General features: G+C 45.9%; 1 protein-coding gene across 5 annotated transcripts in view; it reads left to right on the top strand.

Moving 5' to 3' along the window:
• The window catches only part of mta3 (metastasis associated 1 family, member 3), a 383768-nt gene that overhangs the window by 155360 nt on the left and 205829 nt on the right, over positions 1–22579 (top strand). For all 5 annotated transcript variants that reach the window (XR_015076459.1, XR_015076457.1, XM_085980730.1 and 2 more), the window contains exon 7: positions 19241–19343. Coding sequence is in view for 3 of the 5 variants with exons in the window: in XM_085980730.1 (XP_085836856.1) it covers positions 19241–19343 (103 nt within the window). In the remaining 2 variants the exon portion in view is untranslated. The remainder of the gene's footprint in view (positions 1–19240; positions 19344–22579) is intronic.

The raw sequence follows: 22579 nt of genomic DNA, 5'->3' as shown, positions 1-22579 counted from the left end.
AGCACCTTGCCAATTTGGAGCAGGTGCTCACTAGGCTGAAAGAACGGGGCCTACGAGCAAATCGCCCCAAGTGCGAATTTTTTCCAAAATCAGATATCATATTGTGGCCACATAATTAACAAGGAAGGGTTGCATAAGTCACCTGAAAAAATTGAAGCAGTTATAAAAGCCCCAGCACCTGAAAATGTTTCACAATTGAGGTCATTCCTGGGATTAATAAATTACTATCATAAATTTTTACCGAACTTATCAACTATTCTACACCCTCTTAATGATCTTCTACGCACAGGAGTGATTTGGAAATGGAACGAAGACTGTAAACGTGCCTTCCATAAATGTAAAGACTTAATCACATCCGAGAAAGTTTTGGCTCATTACAACCCATCACTACCAATCAGACTGGCGTGCGATGCATCCCCTTACGGCATAGGAGCGGTATTGTCCCATAGATTCCCTGATGGCTCGGAACGGCCGATAGCTTTTGCGTCACGCTCATTGAACTCAGCTGAGCGTAACTATTCCCAGATAGACAGGGAAGCACTCAGCCTGGTATGGGGAGTGAAGAAATTCAACCATTACCTACACGGACAAAAATTTACCTTGCTGACTGACCATCAACCCCTCATTTCCATATTCAACCCTAAGAAAGGTGTCCCCATTATGACGGCACAAAGACTACAGAGGTGGTCCCTTTTTCTAGGGGCACACCAATACAACATTGAATACAAAGGGTCAAAACAGCATGGGAATGCTGACGGTTTATCGCGCCTGCCGTTGCCAACGATAGAAGAGGCACCTACAATAGACCCAGTAGAGATATTCCACTCTACCATAGTGGAATGTCTACCGGTGACAAATTCTGCCATTGAAAGGGAGACAAGAAATGACCCTACTCTCTCACGGGTCTACGATTTAACAATGAAGGGATGGCCAGCACATGGCGAACCACTGTTGCCAGCATTCTCGCAAAGAAGAGAACAGCTGTCAGTGTGCCGAGGAACCTTGATGTGTGGATCCAGAGTGGTGATTCCACCCAAACTCCAGGATAAAGTGCTAAAGGAGCTTCACGAAGGGCATCTGGGTGGAGTGAAAATGAAGAACCTAGCTAGGGCGTTTGTATGGTGGCCAGGTATCGATGGAGACATCGAAGACATGACCAAGAGCTGCCTAGGATGCCAGAAGGTCCAAAATGCTCCGCCACAGGCCCCTCTACATCCATGGGAGTGGCCCTCATCTCCCTGGCAAAGGGTACACATCGACTTTGCTGGTCCATTTATGGACTCAATGTTCTTAATCGCAGTTGATGCACACTCCAAGTGGCCGGAGGTAATAAAGATGTCCTCCACCACCACGGAAAAAACCATCACAGTATTAAGGACCATATTTGCCAGGAATGGGCTGCCGGAACAGATATGTTCTGATAATGGACCACAATTTGTGTCCGAAGAATTCAGAAAGTTCTTAAAGAACAATGGGGTAAAGCACTACACGTCCGCCCCATACCATCCCGCCACCAATGGATTGGCTGAAAGGTTTGTCCAGACCTTTAAGAAGGCCATAAAGGCCATGGGTAATGAAGACATAAAACTTCAGCACAAGGTGGATAACTTCTTATTTGCATATAGGAATGCAACACATATGGTTACAAACCAAACTCCCGCCATGATGTTCTATAATAGAAACCTAAGATGCCGGCTGGATTTGGTCAAGCCCAACATCCGAAGGGACGTGGAGAACCGGCAGTTTCAGGGCATGAATGAAAGGCCAACTAGGGCCTTCCAGATAGGCCAACCGGTTTTGGCCCGGGACTACCGTACCGAGAAATGGCAGCCTGGAACTATCTGCACACGACTAGGACCACTGATGTATACCGTGGACATCGGAGAAAGCATAATAAGGCGCCATGCTGACCAAATCATCAAGTCATCCGAAAAGGGACAACCTACACCACCACGCTATACATCTAACGATGAAGTAGAGATACCCATATCTACCTCCGATCCGGTGATACTGGAACCCGATGAACCCGACACTGGCCTTCAAGCCGAATCAGCCTTGCCAGAAGAACCTACTACACCACCAGAAACTACTACACCCCCGAGGCGTTATCCGGACCGAGTCAGGAAACCTCCTGAGAGACTAACTTATAATTAATTAATACAGCAATGTATATTATTTTGCATATAACATGTAATTAATAATTACTTAAAATATGATGTACTAGTTAGCTAGAAGGGGAGGAATTGTGGTGTATGTGCCTTTAAGAGCAATTGTGGTGTATGTGCCTTTAAGAGCCCCAGGTGTGCGTAATGCCGGTAATTGCCACTTGGGCTATATAAGCCTGTGTATTGTGTATATCCTTTAGAACCCCCCCCCCCCCCCAGACTTGCTTAGTAAATACCTATGAACCAACTCCTGTCTTCAGTGTCTTTATCTACACACGGACACTACACCCTGGATGTCTAGGGACATGCAGGGTGGGATAAAGAAAAAAAGGGAGGCGTATGACAGATACCGAGGGCTAAATACTCCAGAATCTTTAGAAGAGTACAGAAAGTGCAGGGGTGCAATTATAAAGGATATTAGGAAAGCAAAGAGAGAGCATGAAAAATTCTTGGCAAGTAAAATCAAGGAAAACCCAAAGATGTTTTATAAATATATTAAAGGGTAGGGCCTATTAGAGACCATGAGGGTAATCTGTGTGTGGAGGCGGGAGAAGTCAGTAGGGTTCTTAATGAATACTTTGCGTCTGTTTTCACAAAGGAGAGGGGCGAAGCAGACATTGCTATCGGGGGAGGAGTGTGAAATATTAGATGAAATAAACATAGCGAGAGAGGAAGTATTAAGGGGTTTAACAGCTTTAAAAGTGGATACAGGAAACTCTCGTTTAAATGGCACCTAAATATCTGGAATTCTCTATTAACCGGCAAAATTCTCACTCCGAAAACAACACCTCAATAACCGTCAATGTTGCCGAGTCCGAGTCTCCCGCGGTGACTGAGTTAGTCAGTGGGGGTTGTTAGATCCGTGATTCTGAGAGTATGATGTTTTTCAATAACCACACGGATGCTGTAACTTAACAATCAACAGGTATTTACTGGAGTAGGGTAGTCTCAAGACTGGGGTACAGAGGCATGCTCAAGGCTTATATACAGGTGTGGTTACTGCCGGTACTACAGTATACAGGAGCTGTAAAAGTACTTCTCTCTTAAAGGTACATACACTACAATTCCTCCCCTTTTAGATTAGTAGTACCCTTAATATTCAAATAACAATTAACACTTTAACATGTACATTAAACAACAATAGTCCATTTATAGATTCAGTCTTTGGGGCGGCTTCCTGATCCTTTCGGGATAGCGCCTTTCCTGAGGTTCTTGTTCTTGGTGCGGAGGCGATTCTGGCCCCTTTTCATCGGTTAGTTCATCGGGTTCCACTGCTACTGGTTCGGAGGTAGATGCTACCGGTATGTCGGGTTCATCCCCAGGTACTCGAGACATGGGGTTGACTCGTTCCTGTGACGCTAAGGTCTGATCAACGTAGCGTCTCGCAATGTTCTCCCTGACATCCACTGTGTACATTAATGGCCCCTGCCGTGTGCATATCGTTCCGGGTTGCCATTTCTCTGTTCGGTAGTCACGGGCCAAGACTGGTTGTCCTACATTGAAGCTCCTTGTCGGCTTCTCATTGATGTGCTGGAATTGTTTATCCTCAACATTTCTTCGCACATTTGGTCTAAGAAAGTCCAGACGAGATCGCAACCTTCGGTTAAAGAACATCATGGCCGGGGTCTGGTTGGTAACTGCATGTGTCGCGTATCGGTAGGCTAATAAGAAATTGTCCACCTTATGCTGTAGTGGAATTTCATCGTCGCACATGGCCTTTATCGCCTTCTTAAAGGTTTGTACGAACCTCTCAGCCAATCCATTTGTGGCTGGATGATACGGGGCGGATGTGTAATGCCTTACCCCATTCCTTCTCATAAATTTTCAAAATTCTTCGGACACAAACTGTGGTCCATTATCAGAGCAAATCTGCTCTGGCAAGCCGTTTCTGGCAAATATGGTCCGTAGGACTGTAATCGTTTTCTCTGTAGTGGTTGAGGACATTTTTATCACCTCAGGCCACTTCGAATGAGCATCCACTGCTATTAAGAACATTCAGTCCATGAATGGACCAGCAAAATCAATATGCACCCGTTGCCATGGAGAGGAGGGCCACTCCCATGGGTGTAGAGGGGCATGTGGTGGTGCATTTTGGACCTTCTGGCATCCTGAGCAGCTCTTGGTTAGGACTTCGATTTGTTGATCGATTCCCGGCCACCACACATAAGCCCTAGCAAGGCTTTTCATTTTCACTCCCCCCAGATGACCTTCATGTAGCTCATTTAGCACTCTCTCCCTTAACTTGGGTGGAATCACCACTCTGGATCCACACATCACTGTCCCCTGGCATACTGACAGCTGTTCTCTTCTGGATGAGAATGCTGGCAACAGTGAGTCGCCATGTGTTGGCCATCCCCTCACCGTCAAATCATATACCCGAGACAGCGTCGGATCATTGCGGGTCTCCTTCTCTATATCCGCGTTCGTTACTGGCAATCGTTCAATTATTGACGACTAAAATATCTCGATAGGGTCCACTGCTGGTGCTTCCTCCACAGTAGGCAGTGGCAGGCGCGATAGCCCATCATGCTGTTTCGTGCCTTTATATTCTATTTCATATTGATTCGCCCCTAGAAACAGGGACCATCTTTGTAACCGTTGTGCAGTCATCACTGGAACGCCCTTCTTAGGATTAAAGATGGAGACAGGTGGTTGGTGGTCAGTCAGCAAGGTGAACTTCTGCCCATGCAGATAGTGGTTGAATTTTTTTACTCCCCATACTAGGCTGAGGGCCTCCCTGTCAATCTGGGCGTAGTTGCGCTCGGCTGAGGTTAGTGACCGAGACGCAAAGGCTACTGGCCTCTCCAACCCGTCTGGGAATTTGTGCGACAGCACCGCTCCAATACCATAGGGTGATGCATCACATGCCAAACGAATTGGTAGTGCTGGGTTGAAATGGGCCAACACCTCTTTTGATGTGATCAATTCTTTACACTTCTGGAAAGCTCGTCTACGTTCGTCATTCCACTTCCATGGTACCCCTGTTTGCAGTAGGGTGTTCAGTGGGTGTAATACCGTGGACAAATTTGGTAAGAACTTATGGTAGTAGTTTACCAGTCCGAGGAACTGTAGTGTATGTACCCGTCTACCTTTAAGGGAACTATTGAATGTAACCGTTCACCTTTAAGAGAACTACTTCAGGTGTGGCACTATTTGTTTGGCTTCTGTATACTGTAATACCGATAGTGACCACACCAGTATATAAGTGTTGTGGCAGGATTGCTGGGGCAGATTCGCCCTGACCTTCGAATAGTAAAGACCTGTTTGTTTGTTACTCCTGAAGTCTGTGTCGCTATTAACCGTACAACCCACAGACTTTACAGTGGCGACGAGTCCGATCGTACCCTGCGGCAAGACTACCAAAGCAACGAAGAGCGTCGAAGAGAGGCAACCGCCCTCGTCGTGCTGCTGAAAGAAAACACGAGGCTGCAGCAGGAGGAAGGAGGAAGACTTTAGCAATAAAAGCTTCCATTAGCAACAGGCACTGACTACCCTTCTACCACGGTGCGGAGTGAGCCGATCAGCTGGAAACAAGGCGGCCGCGGAGACTGTGAGTAGGGGAAGGTGTAGAGAATATCCGGAGGATAAGGGCTGTGCACTCGACCACGGTCGAGGGGGAACGGAGCCGGTCAGAAAGTCGGGTCCAACGGCGTCGTGAGACAGTCGGACCTCGATCGGCGGGAAAAGCCGGGCAGTGACCGCAGCCACGAAGCGCTGAGACTGGGAGTAGGCGCGGGAAGAGAAACCCAGCTGCAGCCGGGGAGGGAAACACCGGTCTGCGAGAGGGCTGGGAGGCGAACAGGAACCGTGCGGGTGGGAGAGAGAGACAGAGCCGAGCAAGGGGAGAGAGACTGCGCGAGAGCCAGTCCAGCGGCTGAGCTGTTCTCCACCAACGGGGTACCCAGAGCCGGTAGAACCGAACGTGCGGGAGAGGGAGAGACAGAGCCGAGCAAGGGGAGAGAGACTGCGCGAGAGCCAGTCCAGCGGCTGAACTGTCCTCCATTAACGGGGTGTACCCAGCGCCGGTAGAGCCGTGCGGGCGGGAGGAAAAGACAGAGCCGAGTAAGGGGAGCTGTGCGAGAGCCAGCCCAGCGGCTGAACCTGTCCGCTGTGGGGAAAGCGTACCCCTTCCACCAGGAAGAAACGCGGGAAGCCGCCATTAGGCGGAGGAGACGACAGAAGCGGGAAACCGCCATTGAAGTGGGCGGGGAGAGAAAGGAAGAGCGGGAAACCGCCATTTTCGCGGGAAAACCGCCATCTTAACGGACATACTGCCATTGAAGTGGGCGGGGAGAGAAGGAAAGAGCGGGAAACCGCCGATTTCGCGGGAAAACCGCCATCTTAGAAATAAACAAATAAATAAGAATACTTAAAGAAATACTGGTGCTGCTCCCAAGGGAAGAAAGATGCCTAAGCGAGGGAATATTAACGACTTTAATTCTGAAATAGAAGACTGGGCCACGTACGTGGAACGCATAGAGATCTATTGCGAAGCCAACAAAATAGAGGAAGACGACAAGGCGATAACATTGCTAAACTCAATGGGGGCAAAAACATACGGGCTCTTGAAGCATCTAATAGCACCAGATAAACCAGCGGATCAGACCTTCGAAGAGATTGTGGCTGTGCTGAAGGACCACTTGAACCCCACACCGTTGATGCTGGCTGAACGATTCAAATTCTACGCAAGAACGCAGAGGAAAGACGAAAGCAATGCGGAGTACTTGGTCGAACTGCGTAGGCTAGCGAAATACTGCCAGTTCGGAGGGAATCTGACAGAAGCACTGCGGGACAAGTTCGCATGCGGATTGTCCAAAGAAAGGACGCAGAAGCGACTACTGGAAGAGAACGACCTCACACTGGACAGGGCTGTCCTTATAGCTGCATCGCACGAAGCCGCAGCAAAAGGAACGGCGGAAATGCAACTAAAGGCGGCGGCACTCGGGGTGGACCAAATTACTTCAAGCACAACAAAATGCTACCGTTGTGGGAAGACAACGCATGACCAGAATCAATGCTGGTTTAAGAACCAAGAGTGTAGGAAATGTGGCAAACTGGGTCACATCGCGAAGGTATGCCGGTCAGGGAAGAAGACCAACAATCAAAGGAAGCCACCACAAGAAAAGTACAACAAGGTACACAAGGTGGCTGAGAAGAGTTCAGACGAACAGAATTCAGACTCAGACCCAAACAACCAGGAGCTGGGTAGTCTGAGAATCCACAATGTGGGTAAAGAAACGGATCTACAAACCATCTGGGTCATACTAAAAATAGCTGGAGTCCAAGTAAAGATGGAGCTGGACACTGGATCAGCTCTATCAGTCATCAACCGAAGGGACTACCACCGGCTATTCTCTCACATACCTTTAAGAAATACCAAGTTCGTATTACAGACATACACGGGGCATAACGTATACCCCATGGGGAAAATAAGAGTCAAGGTGAGAGATAGGGGTAAAGAACACCCAAGAATGAACTTGTACGTATTACCTGAAGGAGGACCACCACTTCTAGGACGGGAGTGGATTAAGAAAATAGATATGGAATGGCACTACCTAAAAGCCATAATGAGGGAGGACTCGGTGCAAGCTATCAGCTCAGATTCTGAAATGGATGACGATAAGACCAATTCAAATATGGAAGACAAGGCTAAAAGGGACTTGCCGATGATGGGGAAGGAAACGAAGACATGCAGAAGGACTTATGTTACCAAGAAGAATAAAGCTGCAGAGCAGAACTCCAGGTTGACACAGAATTCTGAGCCTGTTCAAGCAAAGGATTCATCCACGACGGAAGAACACCGAGTTCGGACTCAAACTTATGTCAAAGTACGACAACAATTAGAACAGTTGAGTGACCGTCTCGTACAAGAGATGAAAAATATGGAAAAGTTCTGGGACACCGAATGGGAGAACCTGGAAAGACAACAGAGACAGCTAGCTCAAGCAGAGAGCGACCATAGAGCCATCGTGGCCAAATACCAATCACATTCCCCTGATGCTGTTCAGGAACTAGAATATTTACAGAACGAACCAAAGGAAGAGGAATCTTCAGGATTTTATCCCAGTTCATCTCTACGACTCGTTGCAAGCAGAGTGTAACAAGTTGAAAGAACAGTATGAACAGGCCCAGACTACAATCCTGGAAGGGGTTAACTCGGCAACCTCCGAAAAGCTAGTTTTAGTGAAAGCATCTGAACAGCTAAAGGTTGAACATGAGCGAGAATTACAAAGGCTGCAGGAAATGTTTGATGAGCTCCAGGCCAAGACAGACTCATCGGTAGAGATTCCATCCATCGATGAAAAATTAGAGGTGGAAGACATAGCAGAACATGAAATTCAAGATGTCCAAGAACTCATTAAATTATTGAAGGCAACCCAGGACAAATATGAGGCGGCAATGGCCGAGGTTCAACAACTTGAAGAACATATTCAACTAGGAATCCGGGCAGTGGAAGGAAAGGCAACTGGAAGGATCACAGAGACTGTAGGAATGGCCCCTGAACAGGAGTTAGAGAACATCAAGGCGCAACTTCTTCGAGCGCTTAAAACCAAAGTACCGGAGGAAAGGAAGGTGAAAACATTGGAGGGAAAGGTGGATGAAATGGAGAAGACTAATCCACAGTGTCCCCGTAGAAGAGTTAACGGCCAGCCAACTCTTACACACGCTGAGGGACAAGACTCCAAAATGGGAACACGAGTTTCAGGGTTCAAAGGGAAAGAATTCGGAGCTTCCAAAAGTCACGGAGATAGCTGAGGTGGCAACACAGCTTTTACAAGGATGCCAAAAGTACGCTGAATTGCGTCAAGGGGAACAGAAGGGGGTGGAAACAGATACTCCAGTAGAAGGATTAAATAGCCTGACAACGAAATCCCCGATGGAAGGGAAGGTGTTGAACTCACAAATGAGGCCAGTAGTGAAGGAATGGCAGACATCCCCGGAAGAGCGGAATGAATATGAATGTTTGAAGAAGTCTTTTCAAGAAAGATGGTTAGGGAAGGAACCACCGTCGGCTAACGTCCAGATGGATAAGAAGGAAGTAGAAGGGCCTCTCACTGGCCTAACTCAGGACGACCCCGAATATTACCATGACCTGTTGAGTGACACTGAATATTACGAGGATCTGGTCTGCTCAGTTTGTGATGAAAACTCCCAAAGTGCTGAAATCCGGATGAAGCACTTAAGGTCTAAGGAACATAGAGAGTTGGTGGCGCTACAGCTGGCAGCCGAGAAAGGAGCTCCGAGAGTGTCAAAAAGGCAGAAAAGAAAAAGAAGAAGCAGAAGATAATAACTGTCTAAAATATTAGCACTTCTACCATCTCAGGCGGGACACTACGAAAGGAACTAAATTAGTTGAAAAACTGGAAAATATCAAGACAGCCAGTTGGTTGTAAAAGTCCGCACTGCTGGTTCAACAGGACGAAAGTTCAAGCTGTTACGTCAAAAAAAAGGCTATGGAGGAGTCACGCTAGCCATGTGAACCGGCTACACCAAAGAGATGTTGTTTGGAACGAGTCAAGATCAGAGACTGAATCTATGAACTGTTTCCGCAGAGACTGAACCTGTGAACTGTTCCCACCAAGATTATACCTGTAAATTGTTTTATATGACATTGGCTCCACCGAGATTATATCTGTAATTTGGTTTATAGGAAGTTGAAGATATGTATGTTTAACGGGGACTCTAAGTAATAAGCTAAAAAGGGAGGATTGTAGTGTATGTACCCGTCTACCTTTAAGGGAACTATTGAATGTAACCGTTCACCTTTAAGAGAACTACTTTAGGTGTGGCACTATTTGTTTGGCTTCTGTATACTGTAATACCGATAGTGACCACACCAGTATATAAGTGTTGTGGCAGGATTGCTGGGGCAGATTCGCCCTGACCTTCGAATAGTAAAGACCTGTTTGTTTGTTACTCCTGAAGTCTGTGTCGTTATTAACCGTACAACCCACAGACTTTACAGGAACTACCTCAGTTGTGACACATTTTCCGGTGCCGGAGCCTTGACTACTGCCTCAATCTTTTCAGGGGACTTATGTAACCCCTCTTCATTGATGACATGGCCACAATACGAGATCTGCTTCTGGAAAAACTCGCACTTGTGGCGATTAGCTCGTAGCCCATATTCCTTTAATCTGGTGAGCACCTTCTCCAAGTTGGCGAGGTGATCACTGTTATTTTTGCCTGTGACCAGGATGTCATCCAAATAACACTGGGTCCCTGGAATCCCTTGCAGGACTTGATCCATCGCCCTTTGCCAAATAGCCGGAGCCGATGCTACCCCGAACACCAGCCGGTTGTATTGATAAGGACCTTTATGAGTGTTAATCGTAAGGTATTGTTTCGAGGCTTCTTCTACCTCCATTTGCAAGTACGCCTGGGCTAGATCAATTTTGGTGAAGCGTTTACCTCCAGATAGCGAGGCGAAAATATCCTCAATTCGTGGAAGCGGATATTGTACCGTGTGAAGGACTGGGTTCACTGTCACCTTAAAATCCCACAGATGCGGACCTTCTCTGGTTCCCCAGGCGTATTACTCAACGACCTCTTCATTGCAGGAACGATGGGTGTAGCCCACTCGCTCCAGTCTGCTTTGGACAGTACTCCTGAACGTTTCAACCCTTCCAGCTCTGTTTCGACAGCTGGTCTGATCGCATAAGGCACTGGTCTGGCCTTAAGAAACTTTGGGCTTGCATTTTCCTCTATTTTAATCATTGCTGTTATGCCTTTTAGTGTTCCGAGTCCCTCCTGGAACACTTCTTTTGCGTCAGTTAGCATTTTTGACAGTCGTCCAGGTGTGACGTCGTCATCCTTTTTGGCCTCAACCTTCAGTGCCTGTATGGAATGCCAATCTAATTGTATCTTCCGGATCCATTCACATCCTAGCAGTGGTGGTCCGCCATCTGGCAATACATATATATCCATTTTAGGTATTTCCTGGCCTTTATATATCACTTTCACCCTTATTTTCCCTTTAGGGTAGACTTTTTGCCCCGTGTACGTCTTCAAGACAATCTCTGTAGCTTTCAAGGGTATATGTGAAAATAGCCGCTTGTAGTCCCTTTGGTTTATGACTGTTAGGGCTGATCCTGTGTCCAATTCCATTTTCACTTGGACTCCGTCTATCTTGAGTGTAACCCAGATAGTCTGGTGATCCTCCATTTTGGTTACCTTATGTAGTTTCAGACAACCCAGCTCCTTGCTTCCGGAGTCTGTGTCACTTTTCTGTTCGTCTGAACCACTGTCCATCACCTTGTGTACCTTTTTGTACTTCTCCTGTGGAGATTTCTTACAGTTGGTTTTCTTCCCAGACCTGCAGACTCTTGCTATGTGTCCTGCTTTTCCACACTGTCTGCACTCTTGGTCCTTGAACCAACAATCCTTCTGGTCATGTGTTCTGCCGCAGCGATAGCACTTCCCTGTTCCATAGGACATTTCATTGGTGCCATATTCTTGCGGTCTCCATTGTATCTCTGCAGCGCCCCTTGCGGCTGCTTCGTGTGATACTGCCATACTGAAAGCCTTGTCCAGCGTAACATCCTTTTCTGATCGAAGCCGTTTCTGGGTTCCTTCACTTTGCAGCCCACACACAAACTTGTCCCTTAACGTATCTGCTAGTCCCGCTCCAAACTGGCAGTGTTTCGATAGCTTGTGCAGTTTCGTTAGGTACTCAGCATTGCTTTCGTCTTTGTGTTGGTTCCTTTTATGGAACTTAAATCGTTCTGCTATCAGCAGTGGTGTGGGGTTTAAGTGGTCCTCTAGGATTTCTACTATGCTTTCGAAATTCTTGTTCACAGGCTTCTCTGGGGTTATTAGGTTTCGCAGTAACACATAAGTTTTTGCACCCATGGAATTTAACTAAACCAGTGCTTTCCTAGCATCTGGCACTTCATTCACCCTGCAGTACACCTCAATACGTTCCACATATGTCGCCCAATCTTCGACTTCATTGTCGAACGTAGAGATACTGCCACTCTTCTGCATCCCTGGGTGTGATTTAACTGTCAAAAATGGCGTCTCCCGCGCTTCCCCTTCTCCGCTGGCACAAAATGGCATCTCCCGCGCTTTCCTTCCTTCCCACGCTCGCCCTTCTCCGCTGCGGCTTCTAAAAATGGTGTCTCCCGCGCTCTTCCTTCTTCTCCGCAGCTCAATGGCGTCTCCCGCGCTCTCCCTTCTTCTCCCTGCGGACACTGTTCAGCCCTTGAGCCCTGGCTGTGCTCTGCGCGTTTTTTTTTTTTTTTTGTGCGCCTTTCCCGTTTCCGCCGCTCGGTCCTGAACCCGGCTGTTGCTTTACCCTCTCTCCGTTTTGTTTTTCCTCGACGCCGCTCGGTTTTCAACCCCCGGCTGCGCCCTGTGCGCTTCACCCTCTGTCTTACCCCGTCGACGCTGCTCGGCTTTTTCTCCGCCGTCGGTCGGCTCCAGCCGCCGCTGTCCGGGAAGGGTCTGCGCTGTACCTGTCGTCAGTCTATTGCTGATCGTCGTGGCTGGGGAACCAAGCCCGGCTCTCCACAGCCTCCCCTGCGATGTTCACTCTCTGCCGGACGACTGGGCGGTTGCTCGTGGTCGACGCCCGTGTTTCTGGCCTCGACTTTCTTCCACCGCCCTCCCGGAGCGGATCCTCGAAGGGAAATGCAGAGTTGCAGGTAGATTCGAATCGACACTCGTCGCCACTGTTAGATCCGTGATTCTGAGAGTATGATATTTTTCAATAACCACACGGATGCTGTAACTTAACAATCAACAGGTATTTACTGGAGTAGGGTAGTCTCAAGACTCGGGTACAGAGGCATGCTCAAGGCTTATATACAGGTGTGGTCACTGCCGGTACTACAGTATACAGGAGCTGTAAAAGTACTTCTCTCTTAAAGGTACATACACTACAGGGGTAGTTCTCCAAACTGCCACTACTCGGCTTCTTGGCGCTGTCGGAAGCCGGAACACCTCAATACCCCTGTAACAGGAGCCTGATTCCCCCGCGCTGCCGGTAGTCTCTTCTGATCCGCCATTTTACAGGGGTACTGTGTGCCTCCCACGCTGCTGGTAGTCATTGCATTGCATTACCCTCAACTGGCAGTACTGTACTTAAGCATCTTCCACCTCTGCTATTTCCTCTTTTGCTTCGCTTAACAGCCTGTGATACATTTCATCCGGGCCTGGCGATTTACAGTATCAGGTCATTCATTTATTTGTTGTTTGTGGGACCTTGTTGTGTGCAAATTGATTGTTGAACTTGCCTACAGAAGAACAGTTACTACACTTCATCTTGAGGACATGAAAAGTGCAGTATAAATGCAATTATTTTCTTTCTTTTCAAGAGTGGGGCAAAAGAGAGGGAGAATTAGCTACTAACAGGTCTCTCCCTCCATCAGAGTTTTCAGAGCCCTTACATTTGTTGCCACTACAAGTACCACCAGTCCTGTACTGTTCTTACCTGTGGTTGACTGTCCTGTGGCAGTATAATAGGGAAGTCGGACAGTTTCTCTAGCCTCGGGGGCCCCCACTCCCTTGCTCTCTTCTCTCCCCCCTCCCACCCCATGATTTAAATGTAGCAGGGTGGTCAAGGGGTGGCCAGCCGGCCAAGGTATCTGCTAGGGGAGGAAACTACTAAAAGGCGCTTTCAGATGTGGGTACAAGCGGTATGGCTCCCTAACCCACTGTTCCTGCTCCTCCACTGCTCTACTGCTTGATTTCAGGTGGTATCGCGCAGTATATTAATATTTGCAGGGAGCATCCCCACACAGAAAAGTTTCAAATCCATTGTCTTACCCAGTGTAGTGTGGACTATTGTAATATTTTGTGGACTTGCTATATTCAGAAACTCAGTGCTGCCTCCTTTGGAAGAAGAGCTGGAACAGAGAGACATAACAAAGCAAAGTGAAATATAGTGAAGGGGAGGAAAGTTACCTAATTTTTCAGAGCAGCAACTTGAAGAAACATTGTCCCAACTGATCTCCCATTTGGTTTCTCCCTGGAAGCCTCCAGGATGGAATGTCAGGAATATACTGGCCCTGAATTTCCGATCGGAGGCTTCCTGCGTGCGGATGCCTCCGATCGGAAGGAATCTATGCACTTACCCGCTGGCTCCGTAGGTCCCGAGACTTGCGATCCTGGGCCTCTGCCCTACGAAATGTGCAGAGGCCCAGGTACCTCGGGTGCATGCAAGCTCCCCTGGGATCACGTGGGCCATGGGGAATCAATCGAAGAAGGGAATCTCTCTCCACACTTTTGACAGGTCTCTATGCATAGAACTGTCAAAAGTATGAATGGGGATCACATTTAAAAACACAGTTAAACATTAAATAAATTGTAAAAAAAATCACATATTTAAAATTAGTTAAAATTACATTCAATTAAATATTTTAAACAAAAATTGAATTGTTTGAAAAAAAAAAATTTTTTTTACAGGGCTAAAAATAAACTTTAAAAAAAAGTACATGTACCTGTATTTTTAAATTATAAATGAGTGAAAAAATTGTAATTTTTAAATTTTTTAAAACTCTTATGCTGGTAACAGCAGGCTTTACGCATGCTTTTACCAGGCATAAGATTGTTAAAGGCTTTCAGTGGGCGGAAGGTGGGCAGAAAGCGGAACTCTGCCCGCGGAGGCCCTTCTCCCGGGCAGGTGGATGATTTGTCAAGAGGATTCTTGACAGATCGCAAGTGCCGGGTTTTAGCGCATGCACTCCGCATGCCTGAAACCGGCACTTGCGAGGCCCCTATGGGTGCATACGCACCTCGTACGCACCCGTGGGGGTCGGAAAATCCAGCCCACTATTTGTTTCAAAAATCATACAAAAGCTGGACATAGTGCTGGAACCAGTTAGCTTTTCCTTAAGAATCTATATGTGCTTGTTATTACTTCTTAGTCGTTTTATATAGTAATGGGAGACTGAAATTAGAATTTAAATTAAATTATAAATAATCTATAAGTCAGAATTTTGAAAGATTTGGCAATGGCATGGATGGGAAATAATTGCTAATAATGAAAAGTTAATTTTCCGACGTTCTTTCTTCCTTCTTTCTCTGGGTAATTTATCACTGCTATCGTTATTCGATGCCGGTTGGTTCTACACCATTTTGAATGAAGTGGGCTCATTCATCAAGTGAACAGGACTGACATTTTGTTAGCCTAGAACTGTTAGTGGTAGGAATGTGTGCAGTACTGTAGAGCTAACAGAAACATATTTCTGGACTTAGAATTTTCAGAAATATCAAAATGTTATTCCTCCTCCTCCCTATGGAGGAGGAATTCCTGAAGTGTATACGGGATGGTTTCCTGGATCAATATGTCGAGGAACCAGCTAGAGATCAGGCCATCTTAGACTGGGTATTATGTAATGAGAAAGGAATAATTAGCAATCTTGTTGTGCGAGGCCCCTTGGGGCAGAGCGATCATAATATGAAATAGTTCTTCATTAAGATGGAGAGTGAAGTATTTGACTCAGAGACCAGGGTCCTGAATTTAAATAAAGGAAACTACGATGGTATGAGGCGCGAGTTGGGTAGGATTGATTGGGGAATGTTACTCAAAGGGTTGACGGTGGATAGGCAATGGCAAACATTTAAAGATCGCATGGATGAACTACAGAATTTGTTTATCCCCATTTGGCATAAAAATAAAACAAAAAAGGTGACTCAACCATGGCTAACAAGGGAAATTAGGGATAGCATAAGATCCAAGGAGAGGACATATAAATTGGCCAGAAAAAGCAGCAAACCTGAAGATTGGGAGCAGTTCAGGATTCAGCAAAGGAGGACAAAGGGATTAATTAAGAGGGGGAAAATAGAGCATGAGAATAAGCTTGCAGGGAACATAAAAACTGAGTGTAAAAGCTTCTATAGATATGTGAAGAGAAAAAGATTGGTGAAGTCAAGCGTAGGTCCCTTGCAGTCAGAATCAGGGGAATTTATAATGGGGAACAAAGAAATGGCAGACCAATGAAATACATACTTTAGTCCTGTCTTCACAAAGGAGGACACAAATAAACTCCCAGAGATGTTGGGGAACATATGGTCTAATGAGAGGGAGGAACTGAATGAAATCAGTATTTGTAGGGAAATGGTGTTAGGGAAATTGACGGGATTGAAGGCCGATAAATCCCCAGGGCCTGATAATCTACATCCTAGGGTACTTAAGGAAGTGGCCCCAGAAATAGTAGATGCATTGCTGATCATCTTCCAAAATTATATATACTCGAACAGTTCCCATGGATTGGAGGGTAGCTAATGTTAACCAACTATTCAAAAAAGGTGGTAGAGAGAAAACGGGGAATTATAGACCGGTAAGCCTGACATCGGCAGTGGGGAAAATGCTAGAGTCCATTATAAAAGATGTAATAGCAGAGCACTTGGAAAACAGTGACAGGATCGGACAAAGTCAACATGGATTTACAAAAGGTAAATCGTGCTTGACGAATCTACTGGAATTTTTTGAGGATGTAACTGTAGAATAGATAAGGGAGAACCAGTGGATGTGGTGTATTTGGACTTTCAGAAGGCTTTCGATAAGGTTCCGCATAAGAGATTAGCTTGTAAAGTTAAAGCACATGGGATTGGGGGCAAGGTACTGACTTGGATAGAGAACTGGTTGGCAGACCGGAAGCAAATAGTTGGAATAAACGGGTCTTTTTCCGAGTGGCAGGCAGTGACTAGTGGGGTACCGCAGGGATCGGTCCTAGGACCCCAGCTATTCACAATATATATTAATGATCTAGACGAGGGAACTAGATGTAATATCTCTAAGTTTTCAGACGACACAAAGCTGGGTGGACGTGTGTGCTGTGAGGAGGATGCCGAGAAACTCCAGTATGATTTGGACAGGTTGGGTGATTGGGCAGATGCAGTATAATGTGGATAAATGCGAGGTTATCCACTTTGGTGGCAAAAACAGGAAGGCAGATTATTATTTGAACGGCAATAGATTGGAAGAAGGGGAAGTGCAACGAGACCTGGGTGTCCTAGTGCACCAGTCGCTGAAGGTAAGTATGCAGGTGCAGCAAGCAGTTAAGAAGGCAAATGGTATGCTGGCCTTCGTAGCGAGAGGGTTTGAGTACAGGAACAAGGATGTCTTGCTGCAGTTATACAGGGCCTTGGTGAGACCACACCTTGAGTATTGTGTGCAGTTTTGGTCGCCCTATTTGAGGAAGGATGTTCTTGCTATGGATGGAGTGCAGCGAAGATTCACCAGACTGATACCTGGGATGGCAGGAATGACGTATGAGGAGAGATCGGGTCAATTGGGCTTATACTTGCTGCAGTTTAGAAGAATGAGGGGATCTAATTGAAATTTATAAAATTCTAACAGGACTAGACAGACTAGATGCAGGAAGGATGTTCCCGATGGCGGGGGAGTCCAGAACCAGGGGTCACAGTCTAAGGATAAGGGGTAAGCCATTTAGGACAGAGATGAGGAGGAATTTCTTCACCCAGAGAGTGGTGAACCTGTGGCATTCTCTACCACAGAAGGCAGTTGAGGCCAATTCATTAAATATATTCAAGAAGGAGTTAGATATATTTCTTAAGGCTAAAGAGATCAAGGGATATGGGGAGAAGGCAGGGACAGGGTACTGAGTTTGGATGATCAGCCATGATCTCATTGAATGGTGGAGCAGGCTCGAGCGGCCGAATGGCCTACTCCTGCTCCTATCTTCTATGTTTCTATGTATTTATTTCTTGTGGAATGGGCCAAGAACTTAGTCTGACTCCCAACAAAGAAGATTTTCACATTGCTATCCTGTGCAGTCCATCCTCTGACAACATTGGGGAAGGTCTATGGGCAGAATTGTAATGTCGCATGCTTCTACTGTTCCCGGCAGTGCTACAAATTTAACCATTTTCATCGAGGAAACCGGATAGTTTAATTGTATCACATGAATTTTTCTTGTTTCTGCAAAGAGTGGAGTTTTAATGATGTCAATAGTTATTATCAGCAAAATTTAATTTTTACTAACAGGACTAACATGTAGTGAAGTTGGTGGAATGAAGCTAATTAGGAATTAAATTTCAATCCTGTAAAGTAATTGTAATTAAATCTGATTACGGGATTCCCTTCTGAAATGATGTAAAATCTAATTCTATTTCCTGATTGGAGGATCAGGCCCACATGATCCCAGTACGCTCTCGCACAGGCTGCGCCCCTGGGATCCGTGGGCCGTTACGCTGCCCTCCATTATGCAGCGTCCGAGAGCAAGTTTACGAAGGTGGGCCCCCATCAGGTAGGTGTGTATTCTTTTCGCAGGTCTACGGCGTACTCCATAGCTACGCCACAGACCGCAATTTTTGGGCCAATGTGTCTTGATTTTGGACAGTGATGTTTTGCAAATTTCTTCGACATAAAAACAATTTTAATTTCTTGTGCACCAGGTATTCGCAGTAGTTTAAATTCAAACCCCGTTGCATGTATCTGCTTCTTCTTTGCCAAATGAACAGCAACAGAGGGTGTTATTTCTGGCTTTACTTGGGTCATTTTGGTGCTGTGGCAGGGTCAGTAACCTGATCAGACCAAATTTAATACATAGCTATGCTTACCTTATTAGTTTACTGTTATATTTTGTATCAAACAAAATAAAATTATAGATCGGTGACAGCTCAAAGCAGCATTTGGCTACACTTTGTACCTTCAGCACTGGCTGTCTTCACCCTTATATCAGGTTGGCAGGTCTTGTGATTAAATATTAAATCATTTTTTTGAAAAGCTATGTCACTGAAGAGAAGTACAAAGTTGCTCCTCTTAAAATCACACCCCCATAAATTTCTGTTTTCGACCAAATGAATGCCTCTTGGCTAGTCATGAATAGCAGAAGTCAATTTAGTTGATTTTTCTCAAAATGTATGGGATTGGAAAAGATCTTTGTGATCCACTTGGCTGTTTTTAAAAAAAAAAAAGCACCCCCTCAATCTTCCACCACAATCTATCTGGGTCCCTTTTGAATTTGCTGACATTCCAATGCACCAGGTTGGAAAGCACTGTCGATTGTGTGATTGTCCTTGAAGCAATACCAGTGACTATTTATTGTATAATGCTTCCTATGTGAAATAAGATATGTTAATTATATTATGTTTATTCTTGGTAGGTGAATCAGATGCCAGAGACCAATCGAAGATGGAGGTTAAGGTTTGGGATCCTGACAACCCATTGAATGATCGACAAATTGATCAGTTCCTGGTAGTTGCACGGTGAGTTCAGGAAGAAAGACTGGCATATTTATGTTGTCAACTAAAAAAATTTGAATAGACTATTTGTGTTGGACAAAGTATATAAATTGGTGGAACAATGACAAATGGGATTTAATATGGATAAATGTAAAGTAGTGCTTGTCGGAAGACAGTATAGTGGACCTACATGTTACATGAATGGTCTCAAAATAGCCAAGGACGGAGATGAACGGGATCTAAGGGACTTAGTAGACTTGGGGGGAAAAATTCAGTATCGCCCCGTTTGGGGCGCCATTATCGGCCGTGCGCAAAGTTTAGCGTCTGGTGCTAATTATCGCCTCCGACAGCAAACTTGGCTTTCATCGCCCCTGGAGGTGATTGGAGCGCTATATCAGGCGCTTCACACCTATCTTAAGGCGCAAAGGCTGAGGAGCGAGGCGCTACCTCGGAGCGCTGGCGAAGCAAGGAAGGGCAAATCAAAATAAACCTGCAAAGTGCTGCTCAGTACTCAAAACTCCTTCACACAGCATTGAATCTCTCCAGAAGTCTCTCTCTCTCTCAGAAAGCGTGGTGCAAAAATGTTACCGACAAAAAAAGGCAGGAAGCGGTCGCCTTTAAATAGCGCTCCCCTAGTCCCTTTCTGACAGCATAACGCTCCCCTAAACCTGTCGTTGCTAGCGGCAGGCAGTAAGGCAGGGGGCACCACTCAATATCCGGTCCGGGGCACTAACGGGGCGTTGCGCACTCGACTGACATCACAATCTGCCGGCGCAGGAGATCGTGGCGGTAGTGTTTAGCGCCGCCGCAAAATGTCCAGTTAATTTCGCGAGCGGCGCAAACATCGCTGCGCCCGGGCGCTAGTTGCTTTGCGCCCCATTAGCGCCCTCTTAAGGCGCTAAAGGGAGGCGCAAACAACTGAATTTTTCCCCCTTGGTGTTCAACATATCCAACCACTGCAGAGTAACAATCACAAAGCAAATAGAAGTGGACCGTCATTTTCATTAGGTTGATCCTCATACAGCCGTAAATTATGATGTCTCTTGTACAAAGCAGTTGCGTAAGTTGCAATGGTTATTTTTTTTCTGTGGTGGAAAGACCCAAAGGAAACCGGTAACCAAGGATTGGATAGCTAAGTGGATGTCTGGGTAAAGAAGTTTCTTCTGAATTCCCTATTTGATTTCTTGGTGACGATCTTATACTGATGGCCTCTAGTTTTGCTCTTCCTCTCAAGTGGAAACACTCTCTCTGTGTCTACTCTATCAAAACCTTTCATAATTTTAAAGACCTCCATTAGGTCACCCCTCAGCCTTCTCTTTTCAACAGAAAAGAGACCCAACCTGTTCATCCTTTCCTGTTGGGTATAATCTTGCATTTCAGGTATCATCCCTGCAAATCATTTGTGCACCCTCTCCAGTGCCTCTATATCCTTTTTATAATATGGTGACCAGAATTGTACACAGTACTCCAAGTGTGGTCTAACCAAGGTTCGATACAAGTTTTTCAATTCTATCCCTCTAGAAATAAACCCTAGTGCTTGGCTTGCTTTATTTTGTGGTCTTATTAACCTGCATTGCTAGTTTTAGTGATTTGTGTCTTTGTACTCCCAGATTCCTTTGCTCCTCTACCCTATTTAGATTCTTACTTTCCAAGTAATATGTGACCTCCTTATTTTTCTTACCAAAATGTAATACTTCACCTTAACCGTGTCAATTATATGCCCATTCTGCAAGTTTATTAATGTCTTCTTGTAATTGACTATTAACTACCCCCCCCCCGCAATTTGATGTCATCTGCAAATTTAGAAATTGTGTTTTTGAGTCCAAAGACAAAATCATTAATTAAGTTGTGAACAACAGTGGTCCCAGCACTGATCCTTGTGAGATCCCACTTTATACCTTCTGCCACACTGAATAGCTACCCTTTACCCCTACGCTCTACTTTCTGTCTTGTAGCCAGCTAGCTATCCATTCTGCTACTTGTCCCCTGACTCCGCATGCTCTGACCTTATTCATTAGGTTTGTTCGAGGATCAGAAGAAAGGTCCATTCTTCCCAATCCACGCCTGCTTCTGAACATCTCTCAAACAATTTCTAATTGATAGTTTTAGGCTGCCACCTGGAGTAATTTGTACACATACATAGAAATTTGTCTGGGTCTGTTTTCAAGATCAGGCAGCACGCTCCTCAACTGACAGGCCCAAGGCCAGCCTGAAATTGGGCCTCAGTCCTCGTTAATATTTTATGCATGAGTTGCCTGCGCCTATGGTATCTTCACAGGCAGCTCGCGCACTACAAATGACAAACGGCAAATGTTAGCCGTTTGTCTTGCCGGCAGTGGCCTAAAGGTAAATCCAGGAAGGAGAGTTGGAGCGTCGGGGTGGGTGGTGGAGGGCGATTGCGAATCGCTGTGGAGTCGGGGAAAGCACTCCTGCTCCACTTGGCACCACAGGAAGATTTTTTTAAAACTTACCTTTTGGTAGTGGCCACAGGAGCCATTGAAGAATTCTGAGAGAGGCAGTCCCGGCATCTGCTCTGTTCATCATAAACTAATTTTACAGAGGGGTCCTTCAACGGGCGTTAGGCCTCTAATTAACATAGGCAAGGTGCCGATTGCCTGCAAAGCTGCTTACACCAACATGGCGGTGTTCAATATGGTGGTACAGTAATACCATTGCTGATCAGGTACTGAAATTGCTTTGGTTTTCACCCTGTAGAACAGGCACAACGGAGACCAATTTGTACCCCATGTACTAAGGATTACTATAAAGGTTTGATTACTGCATACAGTAGGAAGTTCTGTTTTGGCAGCTGGTGTTAATGACTTCTCTGCAGTGATGTCCCCTGCCAAATGGCACTACAGGAAACTTTTTGGTATCCGGCACTGACGGGACCGAGTTGGTGCCGTCCCATCAAAACTGCCGTATAAATCAGCCCTAATGTTAAAACATACAGAGCTTTTCAGCTCCGTGTGAATCAACAAACCCTGTTGCTTAGCAACAGCTTCAAAACAGTCGGCTGCAGCTGCAAGCGTCTCTAGCTGAAGCTGTTGCTTAGCTACAGACCTTGCAGAGCCTGACTGGGAAAAAAAAAAGTAACGAGAAGTAAAAAAACTTATAGGAAACGGCTCCTGAATTTTGCCGGTAGATAGAGCTTTCCGGACTCTTAACCTCCGGTTAAACGTAAGTTTCCTGTACTTTGGTATGTTCCTATGATGTGCAGAGGATGCTTGAATGAAAGAAGATAGTTCACCTTGTAAGGT

Source organism: Somniosus microcephalus, chromosome 3 (genome assembly GCF_052327205.1).
Source record: "Somniosus microcephalus isolate GS21.2 chromosome 3, FLI_Smic_1.0, whole genome shotgun sequence".
Lineage (NCBI taxonomy): Eukaryota > Metazoa > Chordata > Chondrichthyes > Squaliformes > Somniosidae > Somniosus > Somniosus microcephalus.
This window is presented reverse-complemented; position numbering and strand designations above follow the sequence as displayed.